The sequence below is a fragment of the Cetorhinus maximus genome, chromosome 1 (assembly GCF_964194155.1).
Source record: "Cetorhinus maximus chromosome 1, sCetMax3.hap1.1, whole genome shotgun sequence".
Lineage (NCBI taxonomy): Eukaryota > Metazoa > Chordata > Chondrichthyes > Lamniformes > Cetorhinidae > Cetorhinus > Cetorhinus maximus.
In genome coordinates, this window is record NC_135879.1 from 59,686,114 (window position 1) to 59,710,982 (window position 24,869).

At 44.2% G+C, this 24,869-nt stretch overlaps 1 protein-coding gene across 1 annotated transcript in view; it reads left to right on the top strand.

Annotated features, from left to right (window-relative positions):
- Positions 1-24,869, top strand: part of arhgap10 (Rho GTPase activating protein 10) — a 240,081-nt gene that overhangs the window by 211,539 nt on the left and 3,673 nt on the right. Inside the window, exons 20-21 of the mRNA XM_078541232.1 lie at positions 6,794-6,962; positions 18,743-18,844. Coding sequence (XP_078397358.1) covers positions 6,794-6,962; positions 18,743-18,844 — 271 coding nt within the window. The remainder of the gene's footprint in view (positions 1-6,793; positions 6,963-18,742; positions 18,845-24,869) is intronic.

Genomic DNA, 24,869 nt, shown 5'->3' on the forward strand with positions numbered 1-24,869 from the left:
TCATTAACTGTCCTTAATTGAAATCTGAATTGATTGGTGCCCAGTAATTTTTTTTAGTGTGAGTCTATATGTATTTAGTGATTTGTAGAACACAAACTATATTAATTTGTCACGATGACAGGAAACTGAGGCTGAATGAGAGCGACCTACAACTTCAGCAGCTAACCACAGACATATTGATCTATCTAAAGACTTTTTAAAAAAAATCAAAAGACATTGATCACAAAATGGCTCCCATGAGTCACCTGATGGCTGATACTGTAAAGTTGAGCACTTCTCTGGAAAGTCTATATGAATTGCACTGCAGACCTGTCATGCAGAAGTTCACACCTGTGGAGAGCGGTGGCAAGGTCCACTTTGAACAGGGACACTCTTGAAAGGAAAGGCATTAAAGATGCAAAGTGCTGGACTTTGATCAGATACTCATCAGACATTCAAAACCTCTGGGGAGGTCAAAATAACCCGCATCTCCTGTTGATCTATATCTTGAAATGTGTCAAAAATTTCAGAGATACAAAGGTCAAAAAATGGGATTACTTGGTCTACACCAATGAATGCAAGACATGCTAATTGAAATCCCTTCCAGGAATATACCAACGGGAGTTTAAAAACTAGTTCTGCCAAGCAGAATGAGAAATAACAAGCAGGAGGAAAAAGAAACATGACCGTCATCTTAAAAACACTGCTGGAAAAGAGCAGGAGATCTCTCTCCCTCGGTCGGTCTCTCTCCCTCTTGGTCAGTCGGTCGGTCTCTCTCCCTCGGTCGGTCTCTCTCCCTCTTGGTCAGTCGGTCGGTCTCTCTCCCTCGGTCGGTCTCTCTCCCTCTTGGTCAGTCGGTCGGTCTCTCTCTCTCTCTCGGTTGGTCGGCCTCTCTCTCTCTCTCTCAGTCGGTCGGCCTCTTCCTCTCTCTCTCTCAGTCGGTCGGCCTCTTCCTCTCTCTCTCTCAGTCGGTCGGCCTCTTCCTCTCTCTCTCTCAGTCGGTCGGCCTCTTCCTCTCTCTCTCTCAGTCGGTCGGCCTCTTCCTCTCTCTCTCTCGGTCGGTCGGCCTCTTCCTCTCTCTCTCTCGGTCGGTCGGCCTCTTCCTCTCTCTCTCTCGGTCGGTCAGCCTCTTCCTCTCTCTCTCTCGGTCGGTCGGCCTCTCTCTCTCTCTCCCTTGCCCTCTCGGCCGGTCTCTCTCTCCCTCGCCCTCTCGGGTGGCCTCTCTCTCCCTCGCCCTCTTGGCCGGCCTCTCTCTCCCTTGCCCTCTCGGCCGGTCTCTCTCTCCCTCGCCCTCTCGGCCGGTCTCTCTCTCTCTCCCTCGCCCTCTCGGCCGGTCTCTCTCTCCCTCGCCCTCTCGGCCGGTCTCTCTCTCCCTCGCCCTCTCGGCCGGTCTCTCTCTCCCTCGCCCTCTCGGCCGGTCTCTCTCTCTCTCCCTCGCCCTCTCGGCCGGTCTCTCTCCCTCGCCCTCTCGGCCGGTCTCTCTCTCTCTCCCTCGCCCTCTCGGCCGGTCTCTCTCTCTCTCTCCCTCGCCCTCTCGGCCGGTCTCTCTCTCTCCCTCGCCCTCTCGGCCGGTCTCTCTCTCCCTCGCCCTCTCGGCCGGTCTCTCTCTCCCTCGCCCTCTCGGCCGGCCTCTCTCTCCCTCGCCCTCTCGGCCGGTCTCTCTCTCTCCCTCGCCCTCTCGGCCAGTGTTTTCTTTCTATCCATATAGATATTTGAATTTGTTTATACTTATGAGGCAAAATTTTGAAATCTTGAAGTTCTGACCACTAGCAATATTGAAAGTTCAGTTAGACCTCCTGTTTAGATTCTTGGATGGCCTGTAGTACTTCAAAGTAGTTGTTATTCTTTAACCATAAGTTATAGTTGCTGCAGTGCACAACTCTGCCTTAAGGGTGCATAAATGAGTAGGAACTCATGAGTGGGAACCCACAGTAACTCTGCACCTGAATTCAAATGGTGTAGTATATGAGTAGATTCAAATTGCATGTTTATTAAAATCATATTGTTGTTTTGTGTTGATGTAAAGAGTACACACTGATCCTCACTGAAAGCATTTCACCGGAGTACAAGGATTGATCAATTTTATTTCACTATCTGTTCCTTTTCTCTTGCCCTTTTTCTAGCTTTCCCCACTTCGCCATATCTCTCTTCCCCTTACGTAAAAATGTTAAAAGTTGCATTTGCAAAAGTAAAGTATTTTAGAATACACTTGAAAAATGGGAAAAGCAGAGTAGCGCAGATGCTGGAAATCTGAAATAAAGACAGAAGACGTTGGAAACACTCAGCAGGTCGGGCAGCATCTGTGGCAGAAAATGATCGTTGAATCTGGATGGTGGTAAGGGCAAGGGGCAGGTCTTATTGTAGTTCTGGGAGGGAGGCAACAGGGTGAGAGTAGAAATGCGGGAAATGTGGTGGACACGGTCGTGGGCCCTGTCAGTCACGGTGGGAGGGGAATCTTCAGTTGAGGAGAAAGGATGACATCTTATAAGTGCTTGTATGGAAGGCTGCATCATCAGAACAAATGCAATGGAGATGGAGGAACCTGGAGGATGGAATGAAATCCTTACAGGGTGTGAGGAAGTGTAGCTAGCCTAGGAAGCTGTGCGAGTCAGTGGGCTTATAATGAATATTAGTTGATAGCCTATCACCAGAAGTGGAGACAGAGAAGTTAAGGAAGGAAAGAGTGAGAGATTGGACCATTTGAAACTGAGAAAAGGGTGGAAATTGAAAGCAGAGGTGATGAGGTTTTCCAATTCGGGGTGAGAGCGGGACACGCAACTGATACAGTTGTTAACGTACCAAAAAAAGAGTTGTGTGAGGGGGCCCCCCCGAGTAGGACTGGAATGAGAAATGTTCAAAGTATCCTATATATAAAAAAAAGTTTAAAGTACCCATAGCAACAGCTTTTATTTGGAGAAAGTGAGATGAGTTAAAAGCAAAGTTGTTCAATGTCCCACCCACCCCTTGCTCAACTTTTCCCAGTTCTGATGAACGGTCCTTGACCTGAAACACTGACTCTGTTTCTCTCTCCAAGTGCTGCCGTACCTATTTCCAGCATTTTCTGGGTTTTTTTCTGGAAAAATGGGCTTTGTTCCAAGATTTTGTAACAGTTGCGATTTCCTTTGGGCCTGTTTTCCTCCTTCGCTCCTGAAGGCATTGAGTTTTATTTGTGGTGTAGACACTAGCTGCCCTCAACTGCCTCATCGAACTAGCCATTGTGGATTGAGAAAAAGGACTGAATTTAAATGAAACCAACCAGCTTGCTTAAGTGAGGGGTGGGGAGGGGAGAACTGGCAGCAGGTCTCAAACCCTGTATTTCTATCAGCAACATTTATTGTAGCTGTTTAATTCAGCTACAATATTAACATCCCGTGTCCAGGTTTCCTGACCAATTACTGTATGGACTTGCTGATGACCCACATCTGTCTAAGGAAGGATCTTTAGTGATCAGAGTGGTTCCATTGCACATCTATTGATGAATACACAGCAACCAGAAGAATGGAATCATAATGTAGGAAGGCTGCCTCCCAGTTCTCTGATTCTTCCCTGGAGGTCATGATGTGGACTGTAAAATGAGCAAAGGGTGTTAATGAGATGGAGGGATTTTGACTGGGAATGATTTGTGTTTGGGTTGGGGGAAGTGGGTGCTGAGGCAGTGGGTTCAGCATTAGTGTGCCATAAGGCTTCACACACTTGGGTTATCTGAACTGCCCCTGAATGAGTCAGTTAAGGCCTTCTCTGGCAGCCAGGTGAGCAGCCTAGACTCCTCGGGCTCCTCCTCATCCTGTTGCTCCTCTGAGGAAGCAGAGAGGTTCTTGCCTTTCTCCTCCTGCTTATCTAGTCCTTTCTGCTGTGTTATGTTGTGCAAGGTGTAGCAGACCACTGCCATTCTGAACAACCATGCTGATATATGTGAAGGGTGCCCCCAGATCTGTCTAGACATCTGAATCTGAATCTGAAACCTTCAACAACCCAATAGCTTGCTCAATAATCGCCCATGTGCTCAAATGGCTCCAGTTGTACATTTCCTCTGCATCAGTGTAGGATTCCTCATGGGTGTCATCAGCCACAGGGTAGCCCTTATCTCCAAGGAGCCACCCGCTGACTCTGCTTTGAGGTGTAAAAACCTGTGGGAGATGTGACTGGAGCAGAATGAAGACATCATAGCAGCAACAAGGATATCTTGCATAGACATGCATGAAAGCCTTCCAGTGCTCACATACAAACTGACCGTTGATGGAGTGGAATCCCTTTTGATTGATGAAGACTTCTGGTTGATATGAGGGTGGCTTTATTGCCACATGTTTGCAGTTGATGATTCCCTGGACCTCCTGGGAATCCAGCCACTACAGCAAATGTGAGATCCCAGTTGTTCTCACTGACTTTATCAGTGTCAAAGTGGACACAGGTGGTGGCTCTGGCAATCGTCACCCGGGACATACACTTGCAGCAGCAGATTGTGAAACCCTGCAGATGTCACCAGCAGATCCCTGGGAGGAGCCACAGGTGAAGAAATTTAGAGCTGTGTGACCTTGACGACCACTGGCAATGCGTGGCCCTCTTGGAAGGAGGTCATTTTCCAAGAGGCTGCAGGTGTCAGCAGTGGCGTGCTGCAAGAGTCTCCTGAAGCACGGGTTGCTCCATCATGTCAAATTAGCTGATTCTCTGTACACCCTGTGTTAGGATATCAACTCTTTTGAGCTGGAGCTTTGTGCACCTTCCCCCTATTCTGTGGAGCAACGTCTGGCTGAGGAGAAGGCAGCTGCTGCTGATGCTGTGCTTGCTGCTGATCATGCTGTTGGTGTTCTTGGTGCTGCTTCTCTTGATCCTCATCAGAGGAGTAAGGCTGAACTGCATTAACTACTCCCAAGCTGCAGTGAAGGTGAACAGCAGCGGGGTGCAGTTCAAGGTGAGTAAAGACCAGTATAGCAGAGAAAACTTCCAAAGTGTTGGAAATCACCTGTAAAACAGTGAAAGCACAATCTCAGGACAAGTCCTGTGAGCAAAGCCCTTTCACCTAGGCAAACAAACAGCTGTGCTGTTCCAATATTTAAAGGTTTTCTAGCCTGTTAATTTCACATAACCATCAATTCCCATTCTACTTGCTTACTTTTTTTTTTCAAAAAAGTCATTTTAAAACAAGGTATTCACAGTAAAGGTCTGAACATCCTTTTAAAATGCTTATTTTTGGTGATCTTTTCAGCTGTATTAATAAAGATGTACCAGATTACCATTCTTAAATATATCAAGGAATACTTCTTAATGGAAAGAAAATAAAAGAAACAGCTAGAATCTGTTAACCTGCCCAATTGTACAGGTGCATGGAAGATTTTAGATTTATGATTTCCGAATGAATTTTAACAGAAACTTGAAGCCTAACCTAACTAGTGTAATTGTAAACACCGTTTGGCCACAATTTTTTGATTATGCCCAAACTATACCTCAATGAATTTTACAAAGAACTCAGTGTGAAAAGCTTTGAAGCATCAAGGGATTCTAGTTCTGCTAAAAACTGACATACAACCTTGTTCACAAAAAAAAATATATGCAGTGAAAATGGAGGCATAAACAAGCATGCTGCTGACGTATGGACTGAGGAGGTGTTGCTGAACTTGTTTGCCAAGTACTTATATGACGACATGTATAATTGCGGAGACATCTATCACACTCTATCTGATCAGATCTATGCAAAGAAACTGAGATGAGTGGTGGCAAATTGAGAATAGAACACCTTACATTGTTGCTGTGTGCTATGTTCTCACTTCTCCCTATCTCTGTAACCTCTTCCAGCCCTACAACCCTCCAATATCTCTGCATTCCTCCAATTTTGGTCTCTTGAAAATTCTTGATTTCCTTCACTCCAACATTGGGTGGTTGTGCTTTCACCTGCCTAGGCCCTAGGCTCTAGAATTCCCTCCTTTAAACCTCTGTACCACTATCTCCTTTAATTCCATGAAACCTATGTAAGTAACCAAACTTTTGGTCACCTGTCCTGATATGTGACTTGGTGTCAAATATTTTCCTACATTAAAATCACAATATAAATGCAAGTTGTTGTTTGCACCACATGGACTTGCACAGTGTGAAACCTCGTAATCGAAAAAAAAGAAAAGCCCTCGTTACTTTAAAAAAAATTACAACTGACTAGCACATGCTAGGATGATGCATACAATTTTCAGAGTGTTTGGGGTCTTTCAGTGCCAGGATGAGAAAGAAATCAACAGTGGAGGTGTCTTTGACAGATAATGTCACCTGCTATGATGTGGCTCTTAATCTTTCACACATTTAGGGTACAATTTTGCCAACTTTTTTTTAAGATGTTGGAGTGTATTCATCTTTGAAAGACTGTCGTACAAGTTAACATGTTATCTTATATTCATAGTTGTTGCAAGTGAGTTAGGAAAACCAAGGCTGTGAACCAACCCAGCCTTAATTTTTGTTGTTTCTCACTTTATAAAAATTCCCTTTTAATCTCAATATGCACGGCTAGGCTGAGTAGAATTCCTTGAATATTTTCTTGCAAATTGTTCATACAATATCCATACACTCAGTTAAATTTTGATGTGTTGTCAGTATTTTGTACTATGATTTGTAACTTAATGAAAACATATATGTTTTATAGGATCAGTAGTGGTCAGGAGAATCGGGTAGTAATTTGTGACATTATTTAAAGATAGTCCATTTTTATTGCAGTTTAGTTTTTAAGAAATGTATTCAAATACATTTATTTTCCTTCTTTTCCTATGGCATTCAGCTGCACTTATGCAATAATGTGCAATGCATTGTTTCTTTCATGGAGTTATTTTCATTTTAGCTGAGAATCCTAACAGTGGTGTCGATAATACTCCAAGTGGAAGCATGGAATCCATTTCTTCCCACTCCTCGGTAACAACAACATCCTCCAACTCCAACAGCCCCCCAGAACAAGCCAGGAATCGTGTCCATCCTGGCAACATAGATGCCGCTGATTGCACATCTTCTCCGTAAGTTTGATTCTTAATTTATCAAATGAGAACTTGGTGAAATTCTTTTCATGACCTGATATGGTTCTTTTTATACCCTTCTCAGATCCTAATCAACTCTGTGCTGATTGCTCTTATGCCAGATCTGGTCCATTGGGTTGGTTCTTAAGATTGAGTAACTGTCTTAATGTGACTGTGTATGCACATTTTTTAAATTCATTCATGGTATGTGGGTGTTGCTGACTAGGCCAGCATTTATTGCCCATCCATAATTGCCCTTGAGAGGGTGGTGATGAGCTGCCTTCTTCAACTGCTGCAGTCCCTGTGGTGTAGGTACACCCACAGTACTGTTAGCGAGGGAGTTCCAGGATCTTGACCCAGCGACAGTGAAGGAACGGATAATGAGTAGCTTGGAGGGGAACTTGTAGGTGGTGCTGTTCCCATGTATCTGCTGCCCTTGTCCTTCTAGATGGTAGCAGTCGTGGATTTGGAAGGTGCTGTCTAAGGAGCCTTGGTGAGTTCCTGCAGTGCACCTTGTAGATGGTATACACTGCTGCTACTGTGTGTCGGTGGTGGAGGGAGTGAATGTTTGTGGATGGAGTGCCAATCAAGTGGGCTGCATTATCCTGGATGGTGTCAAGCTTCTTGAGTATTGTTGGAGCTTCAGTCATCCAGGCAAGTGGAGAGTATTCCATCACACTCCTGACTTGTGTCTTGTAGATGGTGGACAGGCTTTGGGGAGTCAGGAGGTGAGTTACCTTTCTTTCATTCTCAAGATTATGAATAATGCGTACCCTCAGTGAAATATGAAAATACTATTTGGAGCATAACTGATTAAACTTTCAGAAATGCTCAGTTTAAAAATGCACAAAAATTTTTTAATATCCCCTTTTATGTAGCATTCCCTTCAACAGCAGCATGGGTGGTTACCATATATTTTAACCTGGTTTCCTTGGCTGACAGGCAAACACTCGTGGAATATGATTTTTCTCATTGCCTCCATTCCTAACTATTACTCTGGCTAACAAGCAGAACTCGCATGCAGTGGAGTACACCGTTTTGGGACATGATCGTTGTTGGCATGAACTGCCAGTCTGCCCATGTCGGCCAGCAATCTGCTTTCAGCATTTCATCTTAGTGGACTGGGTACCAACATAACTATTGAAGTACTTCCAATAGAAGTAATATTATAGATTTGTAAGCAAAATTGAAACTGATGGGATTGAAGAGACAGTGGCAACTTTGATACAAGATTGCTTTCTGCCCCTTACCCAGAGTAGTGGTGAATGGCTGTTTTTCAGACTGGAGGGTGACATACAGTTGGGCCCCCAGGAGCTGGTATAAGGACCACTGTTCTTTTTGAGATATTAATGATCTGAACTTGGGTATGCAGGACATAATTTCAAAGTTTGAAGATGACACAATATTCAGAAATGTAGAAGGAAATAGACTGGTGAAGTGGGGAGACACACGATAATGAAATGTAATGCAGAGATATGTGAAGCCATATATTTTGGTAAGAATGGGGAGAGACAGTATGAATTAAATTGTACAATTTTAAAGAGGGTGCAGGAACAGAGACTTCCTAGAGGTATATATGTACAAAAATCTTTGAAGGCGGCAGGACAAGTAAGAGTCATCGAGGTCTATAGTACAGAAAAAGACCCTTCAGTGCATCGAGTCTGCACTGGTCAAACAAGTACCTAACTATCCTAATCCCATTTGCCAGCACTAGGCCCATAGCCTTGTGTGCGATGGCATCGCAAGTGCACATCCAAATACTTCTTAAATGTTATGAAGACTTCTACCTCTACCACCCTTTCAGGCAGTGAGTTCCAGATTCCCACCACCCTCTGAGTGAAATAATTCTTCCTCATATCCCCTCTAAACCTCCTGCCCCTTACCTTAAATCTATGCCCCTTGGTTATTGATCCCTCTACCAAGGGGAAAAGTTCCTTCCTGTCTACCCTATTTGTGCCCCTCGTAATTTTATACACCTCAATCATGTCCCCCCTCAATCTCCTCTGCTCCAAGGAAAACAACCTCAGTCTATCCAATTCACCTCATAACTAAAACTCTCCAGCCCAGGCAACATCCTAGTAAATCTCCTCTGCACACGCTCTAGTGCAATCACATCCTTCCTATAATGCGGATTCCAGAACTGCACGCAATACTCTAGCTGTGGCCTAACCAGCGTTTTATACAGTTCCAGCATAACCTCCCTGCTCTTATATTCTATGCCTCGGCTAATAAAGGCAAGTATCCTACATCCCTTCTTAACCACCTTATCGACTTGTCCCACTACCTTAAGGTGTGGACATGCACAACAAGATCCCTCTGATCCTTGGCACTTCCCAGGGTCTTACCATTCATCGTGTATTCCCGTGTCTTTTTTGTCCTGCCCAAGTGCATCACCTCACACTTATCTGCATTAAATTCCATTTGTCACTGATCAACCCATCTGACCAGCCCATTTATATCCTCCTGTAATCTAAGGCTATCCTCCTCACTATTTATCACCCCACCAATTTTCGTGTCATCTGCAAACTTACAGATCAAACCTCCTACATTCAAGTCTAAATAGTTTATATATACCGCAAACAGCAAGGGACCTAACACCGATTCCTGTGGAACCCCACTGCACACAGGCATCCAGTTACAAAAACACCCCTCAACCGTCACCCTCTGCTTCCTGCCACTCAGCCAATTCTGGATCCAATTTGCCAAATTGCCTTGGATCCCATGGGCTCTTACCTTCATTATCAGCCTCCCATGTGGGACCTTATCAGAAGCCTTGCTGAAGTCCAAGTAGACTACATCAAATGCATTGCCCTCATCTAGACACCTGGTCACCTCTTCAAAAAATTCAATCAGATTGGTCAGACATGACCTCCCCTTAACAAAACCATGCTGACTGTCCTTCATTAATCCCTGCCTCTCCAAGTGTAGCTTAATTCTGTCCCTCAAGAATTGCTTCCAATAGTTTTCCCACCACCGAGGTTAGACTGCCTGGCCTGTAGTTCCCTGGTTTATCCCTTCCTCCCTTCTTGAATAATGGTACCACATTGGCTGTCCTCCAGTCCTCTGGCACCTCTCCTGTGGCCAGAGAAGTATTGAAAATTACTGCCAGCGCCCCTGCTATCTCCTCCCTTGCCTCACTCAACAGCCTGGGATACATTTCATCCAGGCCTGGAGATTTATCTACTTTTAAGCCTGCCAGACCACTTAGAACCTCCTCCCTTTCTGTGTTAATTTCTTTAATTATATCGCAGTCCTTCTGCTTGATTTCCATACCCACGTCATCCCCCTCACTTGTGAACACTGACACAAAGTATTCATTTAGAACCCTACCTATGTCTTCCGGCTCCACACACACATTACCATTATGGTCCTTAATGGGCCCTACTCTTTCCCTAGTTATCCTCTTACTCTTAATGTACTTGTAAAATGACTTTGGATTTTCCTTTATTTTACCTGCCAATGTTTTTTCATGCCCCTTTTTTGCTCTCCTGATTTTCTTTTTAAATTTCCCCCCTACACATTCTATACTCCTCGAGGGCTTCTGCTGTTTTAAGCCCATGGTATCTGCCATATGCCTCCCCTTTTCTCTTTATCCAATCCTGTATATCCCTCGACAGGGTTCCCTGGATTTGTTGGTCTTTACTGGAATATGTTGGCCCTGTACTCTCCCTATTTCCTTCTTGAATGAGTCCCACTGCTCTGACGCAGATTTACCTAAAAGTAGGTAAAAGTAGGACTGCTCCCAGTCCACAAGACCAAATCATATCTGATCTTATTAAAATCAGCCTTCCCTCGATTTAGAACTCTGAGTTCTGGCCCATTCTTGCCCCTTTCCATAACAACCTGGAATCTAAAGAAGCTATGATCACTATCTGCAAAATGCTCCCCCACTGATAACTCTACCACTTGCCTGGCTTCATTCCCTAAAATTAAGTCCAGGACTGCCCCCTCTCTTGTAGGACCTTCTACGTACTGGCTTAAAAAGCTCTCCTGGATGCATTTTAGGAATTCCGCTCCCTCTAAACCTATCACACTGTGACTAACCCAGTTAATGTTGGGGAAGTTGAAATCCCCCACTATTACTACCCTATTATTTTTACACTTCTCTGAAATTTGCCTACATATCTGCTCTGGGTTGAGAAGGCTGTTTGAAAAAAAAATGGAACTCTTGACTTTATCGAGGTATAATAGTACAAAAGCAAGGAAGCTATATTAAACCTTTATAAATCATTGGTTAGGCTCCATTTTAGTATTATGGCCAGTTCTGGTCACAACATTTTAGGGAGTACAACAAGGCTTTAGAGAGGCTGTAAAAGAGATTCGCTAGACTGGTACCAGGGAGATGGGACTTGAAACTAGAGAAACTCGGGTTGCTCTCCTTAAAGCAGAGAAGGCAAAGAAGAAATTTGACAAAGGTGTTCAAAATCATGAATGGGTTTGGCAGATTACATAAGGAGAAACTGCTTACTGGGGCAGAAGAGTCGGTAACCACAGGATGCAGTTATAAGATGATTGGCAAAAGAACCAGAGGCGACATGAGGAAAAGCTTTTTTTCATTCAACAAGTTATTATGATCTGGAATGCTCTGCCTGAAATAGTGGTGGGAGCAAATTCAATAATAACTTGCAAAAGGGAATTGGAAAATAGGTGAAGGGAAAAAAGATTGCACGAGTATGGCGAAAGAGCCTTGCCAGTGATGCTCACATCCCAAGAGCAGTGGAATGGGACTAACTCTTTCACAGGCATGTAAGGTCAAATGGCTGCCTTCTGTGCTGTATCATCCTATGATTCTACAAGTACAAAATGCATGAAATTCATGTTCAGGAAAATTTTGTTGCTTCTGACAATGGGAAGATTAGGCAGTTTAAGGTTTAATGGTAACGATGCAATTGTGGTATACACCACACTAAATAATGTGGTGTACAATCATTTTGGCATTTGGAAATCTCTTTCTAATTGTGGTAAACAATGGACACAGTTATCAACACACTGAAAGCAGTCGTGTCAGAAACCACATTACAGGCAAACTAGTTAAAATAAAAACAGCAAGGGATGGAAAAACTCAGGAGGTCTGGCAGCATCTGTGGAGAGAGAAACAGAGTTAATGTTTCGAGTCCAACATGACTTTCGTTTGGAACTCTGGAGTTCAATATTGCTTAAGTCTTTGCGGTGCAGAATGTTTGAGTTGAGCTATCTCATGCACGCGGTGAGTGGAATTCAAAGAATTTTCTCCCTTTTCTGTCTTTTCCGCCTGCACCCAACAATGGGTAGATTCAGAAAGGTTTAGAAGGATAGCTAGATGGTGTTACTGTTCCTACATATATCTTGGGGGCTGTTTGTTGTATGACAAAAGGCAAATCCAGATCATTTCCTTACCTGTTGAGTAGGGAGTTGTGCAAGGTGTATAAAAACTTTAATGAAGAAGGAAAGGGCAGAGAGTTTGAAAGTTGTTTTTGGTATAGACATATTGTAGTTAACTACTTTGATTCTTCACTGGTGAAGATCATGGGAAGGCTTGTCTCTATGGTAATTAAAAACAGGCAACACTAGAAATATTCAGTGGGTCAGGCAGCATCTGTGGAGAGCAACAGTTAACATTTCAGGTCAATAACCTTTCATCATAACTGAGAAAAAAATTTATAAAGTTTTAGCTGTGGTCTAACCAGAACTTTATAGTGTAGCACATTTAGTTCTAGTCACCACATTTTAGGAAGAATGTGAAGGTCCTTGAGGGAGGGAAAGGACATTTATCAGAATGGCTCCAAGGATGAGGGGTTTTAGCTACATGGTTAGATTGGAGAAGCTGGGGTTGTTCTTGGAGCAGTGGAAATTGAGAGGCGATTTGATTGAATTGTACAAGATTATGACAGGTGTGGATAAGGTAAACAAAAAACATGGTTCCCATTTGCTGATGGTACAAGGATTATAGGATATCAATTTATGGCTTTGGGCAAGAGATGTGGATAGGGGTGGGGGGAATGTGAGGAAGAACTTTTTATTTATACAGCCAGTGGTAATGAACTGGAACTTGCTGCCCACAAGGGTGATGGAAGCAGAAACAATCAATAATTTCAAAAGGAAATTAAATGGCACTTGCAGGAAACAAATATGCAGGGCTACAGGGATAGAGCAGGTGAGTGGGACCGACTGGATTGTACCATGGCAAGCTGGCATTGACTTAATGGGCCAAATGGTCTCCTTTTGTGATGTAAATGACTCCATGGAACTAAACTAGAAGTATAATAAGTTTTCAGCAAGTGAAAGGGAGGAGGGTGGAAGGAAGAACAAAAGGGATGATCTGTGATAGGGTGGAGGGCAGGACAGATTAAATGACAAAAAGTTTCATAGTACGGGAGAGGCGATGGCATAGTGGTATTGTCGCTGGACTTGTAATCCAGAGACCCAGAGTAATGCTCTGGATACCCGGGTTCGAATCCCACCACAGCAGATGGTGGAACTTAAATTCAATAAAAATCTGGCATTAAAGTCTAATAATGAACCATTATCGATTTTGTAAAAGCCAATCCAGTTCACTAATGTCCGTTCGACAGATTTCCTTCCCTGCGTTGGCCTACATGTCACTCCAGACCAACAGCAATGTGGTTGACTCTTAAATGTCCTCTGAAATGGCCTAGCAAGCCACTCAGTTGTAACAAACTCACAGTTGCTACAAAGTCACAAAAAAGGAATGAAACCGGATGGACCACCCAGCATTGACCTGGGCACTGGAAATGACAATGGCAACCACAGCCTTGCAAAGTCCTCCTTACTAACATCTGGAGGCTAGTGCCAAAATTGGGAGAGCTGTCTCACAGACTAGTCAAGCAACTGCCTGACATAATCATCCTCATGGAATCGTACCTTACGGATAATGTCCCAGCATCACCATCCCAGAAGTGGTGGCAGCACAGTGGTATACAGTCGGGAGGGAATTGCCCCGGGAGTCCTCAACATAGACTCCAGATCCCATGAAGTCTCATGGCATCAGGTCAAACATGGGCAAGGAAACCTCCTGCTGATTACCACATACCGCCTTCCCTCAGCTAATGAACACCAGTTGGAGGAAGCACTGAGGGTGGCAAGGGCGCAGAATGTACTCTGGGTGGGGGACTTCAATGTCCAACACCAAGAGTGGCTTGGTAGCACCAATACTGACCGAGCTGGCCGAGTCCTAAATGACATAGCTGCTAGACTGGGTCTGCGGCAGGTGATGAGGGAACCAACAAGAGGGAAAAACATACTTGACCTCATCCTCACCAACCTGCCTGCCGCAGATGCATCTGTCCATGACAGTATCGGTAGGAGTGACCACTGCACAGTCATTGTGGAGACGAAGTCCTGCCTTCACATTGAGGATATCGTGTTGTGTGGCACTACCACTGTGCTAAATGGGATAGATTTTGAACAGATCTAGCAACCCAATACTGGACATCCATGAGGCGCTGTGGGCCATCAGCAGGAGCAGAATTGTACTCAAACACAATTTGTAACCTCCTGGCTCGGCATATCCCCCACTCTACAATCACCATCAAGCCAGGGGATCAACACTGGTCCAATGAAGAGTTCAGGAGGGCATGCCAGGAGCAGCACCAAGCATACCTAAAAATGAGGTGTCAACCTGGTGAAGCTATAATACAGGACTACTTTGCGTGCCAAACAGCGTGAGCAGCAAGTGATAGACAGAGCTAAGCGATCCCACAACCAATGGATCAGATCTAAGCTCTGCAGTCCTGCCACATCCAGCCGTGAATGGTGGTGGACAATTAAACAACTCACTGGAGTAGGAGGCCCCTAAATATCCCCATCCTTAATGATAGAGGAGCCCAGCATAGCAGTGCAAAAGATAAGGCTGAAGCATTTGCAACAACCTTGAGCCAGGAGTGCCGAGTGGATGGTCCATTTCGGCCTCCTCTGGAGCTCCCCAGCATCGCAGGTGCCAGTCTTCAGCCAATTCGAATCACTCCACGTGATATCAAGAAACTGCTGAAGGCACTGGATACTGCAAAGGCTATGGGCCCTGACAATATTCTGGCCTTAGTACTGAAGATTTGTGCTCCAGAACTTGCCGCACCCCTAGCCAAGCTGTTCCAGTACCAGCTACAACACTGGCATCTACCCGGCTACGTGGAAAATTGCCCAGGTATGTCCTGTACGCAAAAAGCAGGACAAATCCATCCCGGCCAATTACCACTCCATCAGTCTACTCTCCATCATCAGTAAAGTAATGGAAGGGGTCACCAACAATGCTATCAAGCAGCACTTGATTAGCAATAACCTGCTTACGGACACCCAGTTTGGATTCTGCCAGGGCCACTCAGTTCCTGACCTCATTACAGCCTTGGATCCAGAAGTTCCTCAGGGTAGTGTCCTCGGCCCAACCATATTCAGATGCCTCATTAATGACCTTTCTTCTATTAGTAGGTCAGAAGTGGGGATGTTCACTGATAATTGCACAATGTTCAGCATCATTCACGACTCCTTAGATACTGAAGCAGTCCATGTCCAAATGCAGCAAGACCTGGACAAATATCCAGGCTTGTGCTGACAAGTGGCAAATAACATTCGTGTCACACAAGTGTCAGGCAATGACCATCTCCAACAAGAGAGAATCCAATCACCGCCCCTTGATGTTCAATGGCATTACCATCACTGAATCCCCCATTATCAGCATCCTTGGGGGGTTACCATTGACCAGAAACTGAACTGGACTAGCCACATAAATACAGTGGCCACAACAACAGGTCAGAGGCTAGGAATCGTGCGATGAGTAACTCACCACATGACTCCCCAAAGCCTGTCCACCATTTACAAGGCACAAGTCAGGAGTGTGATGGAATACTCCCCACTTGCCTGGATGAGTGCAGCTCCCACAACACTGAAGAAGCTGGATACCGTCCAGGACAAAGAAGCCTGCTTGATTGGCACCACATCCACAAACATTCAATCCCTCCACCACCAACGTACAGTGGCAGCAGTGTGTACCATCTACAAGATGCACTGCAGGAATTCACCAAGGCTCCTTAGACAGCACCTTCCAAACCCACGACCACTACCATCTAGAAGGACAAGGGCAGCAGATAGATGGGAACACCACCACCTGGAAGTTCCCTTCCAAGTCACTTACCATCCTGACTTGGAAATATATCGCCGTTCCTTTGCTGTCGCTGGGTCAAAATCCTGGAACTCCCTCCCTAACAGCACTGTGTACCTACACCACATGGACTGCAGAGGTTCAAGAAGGCAGCTCACCACCACCTTCTGAAGGGCCATTGGGAAGGGCAATAAATGCTGGCCCAGCCAGCGAAGCCCACATCCTGTGAATGAAAAAAAAATCCAAAGGGTATAGAAAGTCCTTGTTTAAATTTGCTCCATTTAACATTGTTTCATTTTAACACCAGTAAGTTAATGGGGCCTGATATCTTGTTGAGCATCGTGAGATTTGTTTTAACATAGTTCCCACGTGAGCTGATTGGTGCCATTTGAAGTGGCCTCTCTCCGCTCCCAGAGCTCCTTAATTTTGGCTGGGCCACCTGAAGGTATTAAACAAAGTTAAAGCACTTCTGCAAAGAGTTTGCCTTTGGTGGGCAGGGAGAGGTGCATTGCAGATGGTACCTGCCCACAAGTTGATCTGTACATTTTATCCAGTCCTCCTGGTTTAAAAACCAAAGAGTAGAGCTTGGTGTGGAGGATAACCTGATGAGTTGGCAGAGGAAACTTTCCTTTTCTCTCCAAACTCCCCTCCCTCCACTGAAAATGAGCACTGCTTTTTTTCGACAGAGAAAGTTTGCAATATCGCCACTATTTGCAGTAGGGTTTCATATTTGTTCCTCAGGATTTATTAGTGCAGACACTAAAATTATAAACTTGTAGCTCCTGATATAGGCATTGCACCACATTATCATTGTGACATCACACATTAAAAAGATGGCGCATTGTGTTGTTACATAGCCACACTGTACCATAGAATGGACAGATATATGTTTCAAGCCTTCTTGCTGAAGTTAAGCTGCTTCATACTCCAAAATATCCAGATCTGCCAGTGGGTTCTTCACAATTTTTCAGTAGGTTTCCCAGTAACCTTGTTGGATGGGAAACCAAGTGAGGAGCAGATGGCGGGGGATGGGGGTGTAATTGGTGTGTAAAAAATGTAACTTTGCTGCTGAAAACAAAGATATGAGTGGGTGTATTTTCAGTTAACTATTGATGCCGTCATAATCAGTATTATTTGCCAGGATCATTAATGATTTATGGAGCATTTTCCAATTTATTTTTGTGGAAGTGCCTCAAGAATATGATGTTGAAAGCTTTTGAAACATTTTATTTCAATGATATGTTCTTGCTGCTTTGTTGATATTTCTCCTGCTCAAGCTCCTGCAGCAGTGCTAATGTGGGGGAGTTTGTGCACACAGCAGTCTACACAGAATAACTTCTGCTTTCTGTGACACTGGCATAATCTTGCCAGTGATGCAAAAATGTCTAATTTCATGATTCATTTGTTTTAGGAGTATAACGTTTAGTTTGTGGATTGATATTTTTAAACATAAGGTAATGAAAGCATCTGGTTTGAAAAGCTGGTAAACAGACCCTGGCCAGGAATTTATGACCCCAGCGTGGCATGTGTCCCCGCAGCGGATGCGGCAGGCCATTTAAATCTCCGTTCAGTTTGGCAAGATCATAATATCCTGCCGAGCAGAGGGGCCGTAAAATCCTGGCCCTTGAGTATTTACAATTCAGAAGATGGTCCATGGTTAGGTCAGAGTTGGAAGTGTGAAACCACTAAACAATGAGTTCTCTCTCTCTGACTATCATGGTGGAGACAGGATGCCTACAGTTGTCTCAATAAGGGGCTTAAATTATTCATATGGTTTCCCAGATCAAAGAAAGTTTTTGAAACAACTGGTAAACGAGGGAAGGTCATAAAGTATTCATATACTTTTCAGATCAAAGGAGAGGTTTCGGAATTGGCGATGATTAGTTTGAATCTCGATTTGGGACACCCCAGGTATGTCAAGTTGCCATGGAGATAGGTTACTGGGAGGTTTTTTTGGGTTTAGGATTTATCTATGCGTTTTCTCACAAAAGCAGGCAGTTAGAAACTAGAAGCAGCCTTGAGGTGAGCATAGAGAGAGAATCTGCCAGAGGCTGTAGACCAGGAGCAGAGCCCTATCAGAAACCAAGCGTCTTTTCTGATTTTGGAGCGACTGAGCAGGAAAGTAGTGAGAACCATGCTCGAGCTGGGGTGTCCAAAATCATGAGGTGCTCAGAGAGAGCTGGAGGATTGCCTAGCTGAAGGACACCAAGCTATCTCACACCTTGGAGAATAGCGGGAATACTAAGTGGAATCAAAGCGAATTCCCAAGAGCTGTGGCACACCTTGGTTTGATCCCAGGAGAAATAAAGTAACCCTCGGAATCCTGTGAATTATAGGGGATGGATAGAAATAAAAGCAGAATGGGAAATATCCTGTTGAAATTTTTGGGCTTACGGTATTTACAAAATGTAGCATTAAATTAGTACTTTATTTAACTCTTGTATAGTAAATATTTTTTGTTTAAAACATGAAGTCATGTGGCATAATTCTGTCAGTTAATAGCTGGGAGTTCGAATTTTTTTTAAACTTTACCAGTCTCCACTGAGATCATAACACTGGTTAAATGCAAAGACAAGTATCTGATTTTAAAGCTATAATATTTGTTGAAATTGTAAACTAAATTTAACAATTCATCATCGATATGCTTTGACAAAATCGATGTTAAACTCATTTTATTTTGTCTCACCAGTTCATTAATATCAATGGCTTCCTGCTTCAATTCTTCACCGACTTCACTGCCATCCTTCCAGTTTCCATCTGAGACTGCCAGTGGTGACAAACCTCCCAATGGGTATGGAGAACTCTCTTATTTCGTAATATAATAGTTGGCACTGGATAAAATCTCTTTTCCTTACTCATTATTGCCATTGAGATAATGGACAGATCTATTTGATAATCTTCTCACCAGTTTATGACCCAAATTCAGTGCAGGTCTATGGATCAAAATCCAAAGAATAAATTTTGCTTGGTTGACATTGTAATAACAAGTAGAGGAGAAAATACACTCTGACCTGGCATGTAAAGTCACATTAGAAAAGCATTCAAGTGAACGCATCAAATTTCTTCACATGCATTATGCGACAATTTCTATATGGTTTAGCCACTTCTTTAAGGAAAAGCACAAACTAGACCATTCTGTTACAGTACTGAATTACTGTGCAACTTTCACTCCTCAATAAATCTTGAATCTCAATATTTACAGCAGACCCACCCATGTGCAGCGGGTATTTCAGACCTGACTTACTTTTTATAAGTTGTGAGAATGGGTGTTGTTTTATTCAATATTTTGGGGAATAGTGTGTCATTCTGTAAAGAAGGCTGGATGTCTGTGTCTGTGTGTGTGCGATTTAATTAAGCTGGGCAGAATTGATAGGAGTCGGGTTGTCTGTGTGTTTGGAAACATGGAAAGGTTAAAGGTGTAAGTTTGAGGTACGAGTAAATAGGTTAGATCTAACATTTGTATTTTTAGATAAATTGAGAGGTTTCAATTTCAAAGGGGAATTGGAGGTAACAAGGAAAATGTTTGCATCTTGCAGGAGTCCATAGGTAAATAGTAGCGGGGATATTATATTTTTATTGACCCAAAAGTAAAGGCAAGATGGAAATAGGAAAGATCTTATATTTGGAAGGGTCAGAGTTTCAAAGGGCTGTGAGAACAATGGGACTGAGAGGAAGGGGGAAAAAGGCATATTAGAGTTACTATGGATAGCTTTTTTAGCTATTGAGCTGGATAGCTGTCGAGCCGTTAAGCTGGAGATAGCTGGCCCTTTTTGAGCTGTTGAGAGGTCTTGGGCTACAGCAAGCAGTTTTATTCTGAAGTGAATTCAATAGCAAAGTGGAAGAGGGTAAAGGTCATGTGGTACACCTTTATCGAAGTTACAGCAGTCTGCCTTGTGTGACATTGCTGGATTCCATATTTAAATATCTATAAGGAAGTGCTGCCTGTTTACTTGTGGGTTTAACCAAGTAGAGATTTTTTGGGGGAATGTTTTGTAACCTTAACTTAAGCACACAAGATTACAGTAACAAATTTTCTTTTTTCGTTATTAAAACTTCTATTTTTAATTTTTAAAAAGCCTCTTACTGATGAGATTGGTACGTTGCCTTCTCGTTATTAGAATACAAATAAAAGGTTGTGGCCCGTTAGCCAAGTTTACCTCTGGGATTTGGTTTGTGCAGCAACTAACACCGGCTGTGGCCATAACAAAGTGCACTCTCAGACTTGATGTGGTAGGGCTACAAAGCTTTGCTTTGATTCATTGGTTGTGGAGCCATTTGGTTCTGTTATAACCTGCTCCTTTTGATGTTTAGCATATAAGTAGCTTCACTAAGTTGGCGCCATAATACAAGGTATGTCTGATGCTGGCTTGGGCCTACCCTTCTGCACTTGACATTGAACTAGGCTGGCTTGATAGTGAACAATGAGTGAGAGATGTGCTGGGCCACTCTGTCCTTAATCTGTCATGCTTAATACAGTCTCACTGCATCTAAAGAGTTTCATTTTTGTAAAGGTGAGACTTTGTATTCACAAAAGCATGGTATAATGGGCTGACATAACTGTGATGGGCAGGCTGATGAGTATAAGATCAAATATGTTATATCCTCATGTCTGCATCACCCGATGCGGTTACAGTCTGGTAGCTTATTCATTAGGGCTTGGCCAATTTATACAGTATTGGTACTACTGAAAAGTTCTTGGTGGTGGACATTGAAATCCAACTCCCAAACACTCCCATTTTGTCCCGTTGCTTCCCTCAGTATGCCAAGCGATGTTCACTAGGAAACTCTTTCGAGTTATCAACAGTCACAGATTGCAACTCTTTTGAGTACAATCACAGTTCTTGGTTTCCGGGAGTGGGACATGAACCCACAACCCTCTGATTCAAAGGTGAGGGTGCTATGAACTGAGCCACAGCTAGGAAGGTGCACAAATTTGTCAGTTCAGGTAGGTGGCAATCAGCAGGATGTTTCCCTGACTTGTTTGGCCTGGAACCATGAGATCCAGTGCAAGACCTACCCAACTATACAGCACCCCACACCACCTCTGGTGAATCTATTCTTAAGTTTTCCCAAATTCACTTGAGTACACTCAGAAATGAGATGGAAATCGGAGTCCTGACCAAAGATCAGTACCATTAAGGAGCAAGCATTTTAAAACTTATTTCCTTTAAGATTATAAGGCCATTAGAAATAGGATCAGGAGTAGGCCACCCAGACCCTTGAGCCTACCCCATCATTTAATTAGATCATGGCTGATTGTGGCCTTAACTCCACTTTCCTGTCTGTCCCCCATAATCCACGACTCCCTTGTAGATCAAAAATCTGTCCAACTCAGCCTTGAATATATTCAATGACCCAGCCTCCACTTCTCTATGGGGAAGAGAATTCCAAAGACTAACGATCCACTGAGAGAAGAAATTTCTCCTTATTTCAGTCTTAAATGGGAGACCCTTTTTTTTAAGCTGTGTCCCCAGTTCCAGATTCCCCTTTAAGAGGAAACATCCTCTCAGCATCTACCCTGTCGAGCCCTTTCAGAATCGTATATGTTTCAATAGATCACCTCATTCTCCTAAACCCCAGTGAGTATAGGCCCAAACTGTTCAACCTTTCCTCATAAGACAATCCCTTCGTCCCAGGAATCAGCCAGAGAACCTTCTGTGATCTGCTTCCAATGCAAAATCAGGAGACCAAAATTGTTCACAGTATTCTATGTGCAGCCTTACCAATGCCATGTGCAGTTGTAGCAAGGTTTCCTTATTTATATACTCCATCCCTTGCAATAAAGGCCAACATTCCTTTTGCCCTCCTAATTACTTCTTGTATCTGCATGCTAACTTTTTGTGATTCATATGCAAGAGCACCCAGATCCCTCGGTACCACAGTATTCTGCAGTCTCTCTACATTTAACTAACATTCTGCTTTTCTATTCTTCCTGCTAAAGTGGACAACCTCACATTATACTCTATTGACCAAACTTTTGCCTACTCACTTGACCTATCTGTATTCCTTTGCAGACTCTTTATGTCCTCCCCACAGCTTGCTTTCCTACCTATCTTTGTATTGTCAACAAATTTGGCTACAATATAATAGGTCCCTTCATGCAAGACTTTAAACTTAGTAGATTATAAATAGTTGAAGCCCCAGCACTGATCCCTGTGCCACCCCACTAGTTACAGTTTGCCAACCTGAAAATGGGTGACTTTATTCTGACTCTTTGGCTCAGAGCTTCCGATCTCCAAGGGGGTCGTACCCTGGAGGTACTGCAGAGGATGCGCTGCACGCAAGTCCACACGCAAGGACTGCACAGGAATTGCCTGAGAAGTTCAAACATCCGATGGGCAATTACTCTGCACTGGGAACCATCCAATATTCCAATTTAAATCGGAGACTTTGGATGGTTCTGACTTGCTTAGCAGAATAGCTACCCAGGAAAATTAGAAGGATTAAAACCACTTCTAACCCTTCAGTAACTATGGTGGTGATGCGCCGCTCAGGACTACCCTCCCGAACTGCCCTCCACAACTACCTACCAACCTGCTGACTACCCCAGCACTCCCTGACTGCCCACCTGCCCAATTGAACCCTGACACTCTCTTCCCCCCCCCCCCCGCCCCCCATACCCACAACTGACCACCAGATCCCCCCGACCCATCCTACTCCCCTTGCCGTCCCACTCCCCCTGCCATCCCATCCTACACACCCGACCCATCGTCCTCCCCCACCACCGACCCGTCCTCCTTCCCCCATCCCAACCTGTCCTCTTCCCCCCACTCCACGATCCATCGTCCTCTCCCCAACCCCCCCCCCCCCCCCACCAACCCGTCCTCCTTCCCTCCGATCCATCCTACTTCCCCCACCAATCTGTTCTATTTCCTCCTGACCAACCCTACTTCCCCCTGACCCGCCCTCCTTTACCCCCAACCTGACCTATTCCCCCACCCCATCCTACTCTCCCATTGAACCATCCTATTACCCTCCCGACCCATCCTACTCCCCCGCCCCCACTCCGCCCCCCAACTCATCCTACTCCTCCCCCTCCCCCCCCCACCACCGACCATCCTACTCCGCACCCCCCCCAAACCAACCCCCGACCCATCCTACTCCTCTTTCCCCCAACATCCTATCCCCTCATACCAGCCCCTACCCCCCTCCCATCTTGCCCCCGCCCCCACCCACTTACCTTACACACTTACCTTCTTCCTGGTTTCTCAAAGTAGCTGGGGTGTAAAAAGGAGGTGTGGCTTCACTTCCCCTGATGCTGATGCCCCAGATTGAAGGCCTCAGCTACACTATACTTTCTTCACCAGGCCCAAGTTGGAAGGTCAGGTGAGAAATGTGCAGGCCCCAACTAAGGTAAGTAGAAAGGAGCGGAGTGGCAATCCGACTGTGATTGTCACTCCTTGGAAGTTCTGACCCTTTTATTTCTTTTAGTTAACCAATTCTCTTTTCATGCTAATATACCACCCCCAACACACGAAGCAGTAACCTTTTATGTGGCATCTTTTCAAATGCCTTTTCGAAATCCAAGCACACTACATCTATTGGTTCCTCTTATTCACCGTACTTGTTACATCTTCAAAGAACTCAAGTAAGTTTGTCAAACATGATTCCCTTTCACAAAGCTATATTGACTCTGCCTAATTGTATTATGATTTTCTAAATGTCTTGCTACTACCTCCTTAATAATGGACCCTAGCATTTTTGCAATGACAGGCATTAAGCTAACTGGCCTATAGTTTCCTGCTTTCTGTCTCGTACCTCTCTTGAATACAGATGTTACATTTGCGGTTTTCCAATCTGCTGGGACCTTTCCGGAATCTAGGGCATTTTGGAAAATTATAACCATTGCATCCACTACCTCTGCAACCACTTTCTTTAAGACCCTTGGATGCAGGCCATCAGGTCCAGGGGACTTGTTAGTCTTTAGCCCCACTAGTTTTCCCAGTACTTTTTCTCGACATGATTGTTTTAAGTTACACCCATCCCCTTGCCCCTTGATTTTCTATTCTTAACTGTTCTTGTTATGGATGGTGCATCCTTCCAGTAGAGTCTTTCCTTCTCAATGGAATATACCTTTGCTGAGAGTTATGAAATATCTCCTAAGATAATCCTATAATAGCTTTATTTTAAATCCCAGAGTGCTGTTCTGTGGCCTCTGAATTTTCATGTGCTCACTATATCAGAACAGTCTTTTTATAATCTCCCTCTCACTCCAGAGGCAGCTGTGTTTTCAACATATGCTCCTTCATTTCTTTAAAAATGTACATTGGCTTGGTGCTAATTATTGATCTTCTATTTTATAAAAAAGCATTCCTGTTCAGAGACAAATATCTAAAGGAGTGGAGCGTGATGATCAATTCCAGACTATACACAAAACCCTTTAGCGAAAATATTGTCCTGTCCTCTCAACCCTTCCATTGTATATAACTGCTGCCAGTAAAATTAGATCAATTACATAATCATCATTGACACTGGTAGAAGTCACTTCAATAACAAGTTTAGAAAATGTCCTGGGGCAGAATCTTGCCCTTGGTGGGCTCGGCGGGGGCGGGGGAAGCTGACCAGTGCCCACGATCGGGGCCGGAAGGCGATTTCACACTGGCGGGCCGATTAAGGTCCACCCAGCGTGAAACGTGAGCAGCAGCGCTCAGCGCTGTCTATGTGGGGGGGAGGAGGGCAAGTGGGGCGAGCGCGAACTTCACGCATGCGCGCAAGTGCATATTCGATAATCTCCCTGAGGCACGGAGCTGCCTCAGGGAGATGAAGAACTTACATTTTTAATGTCTTTATTATTTTTTATATATAAGTTCCCTCAT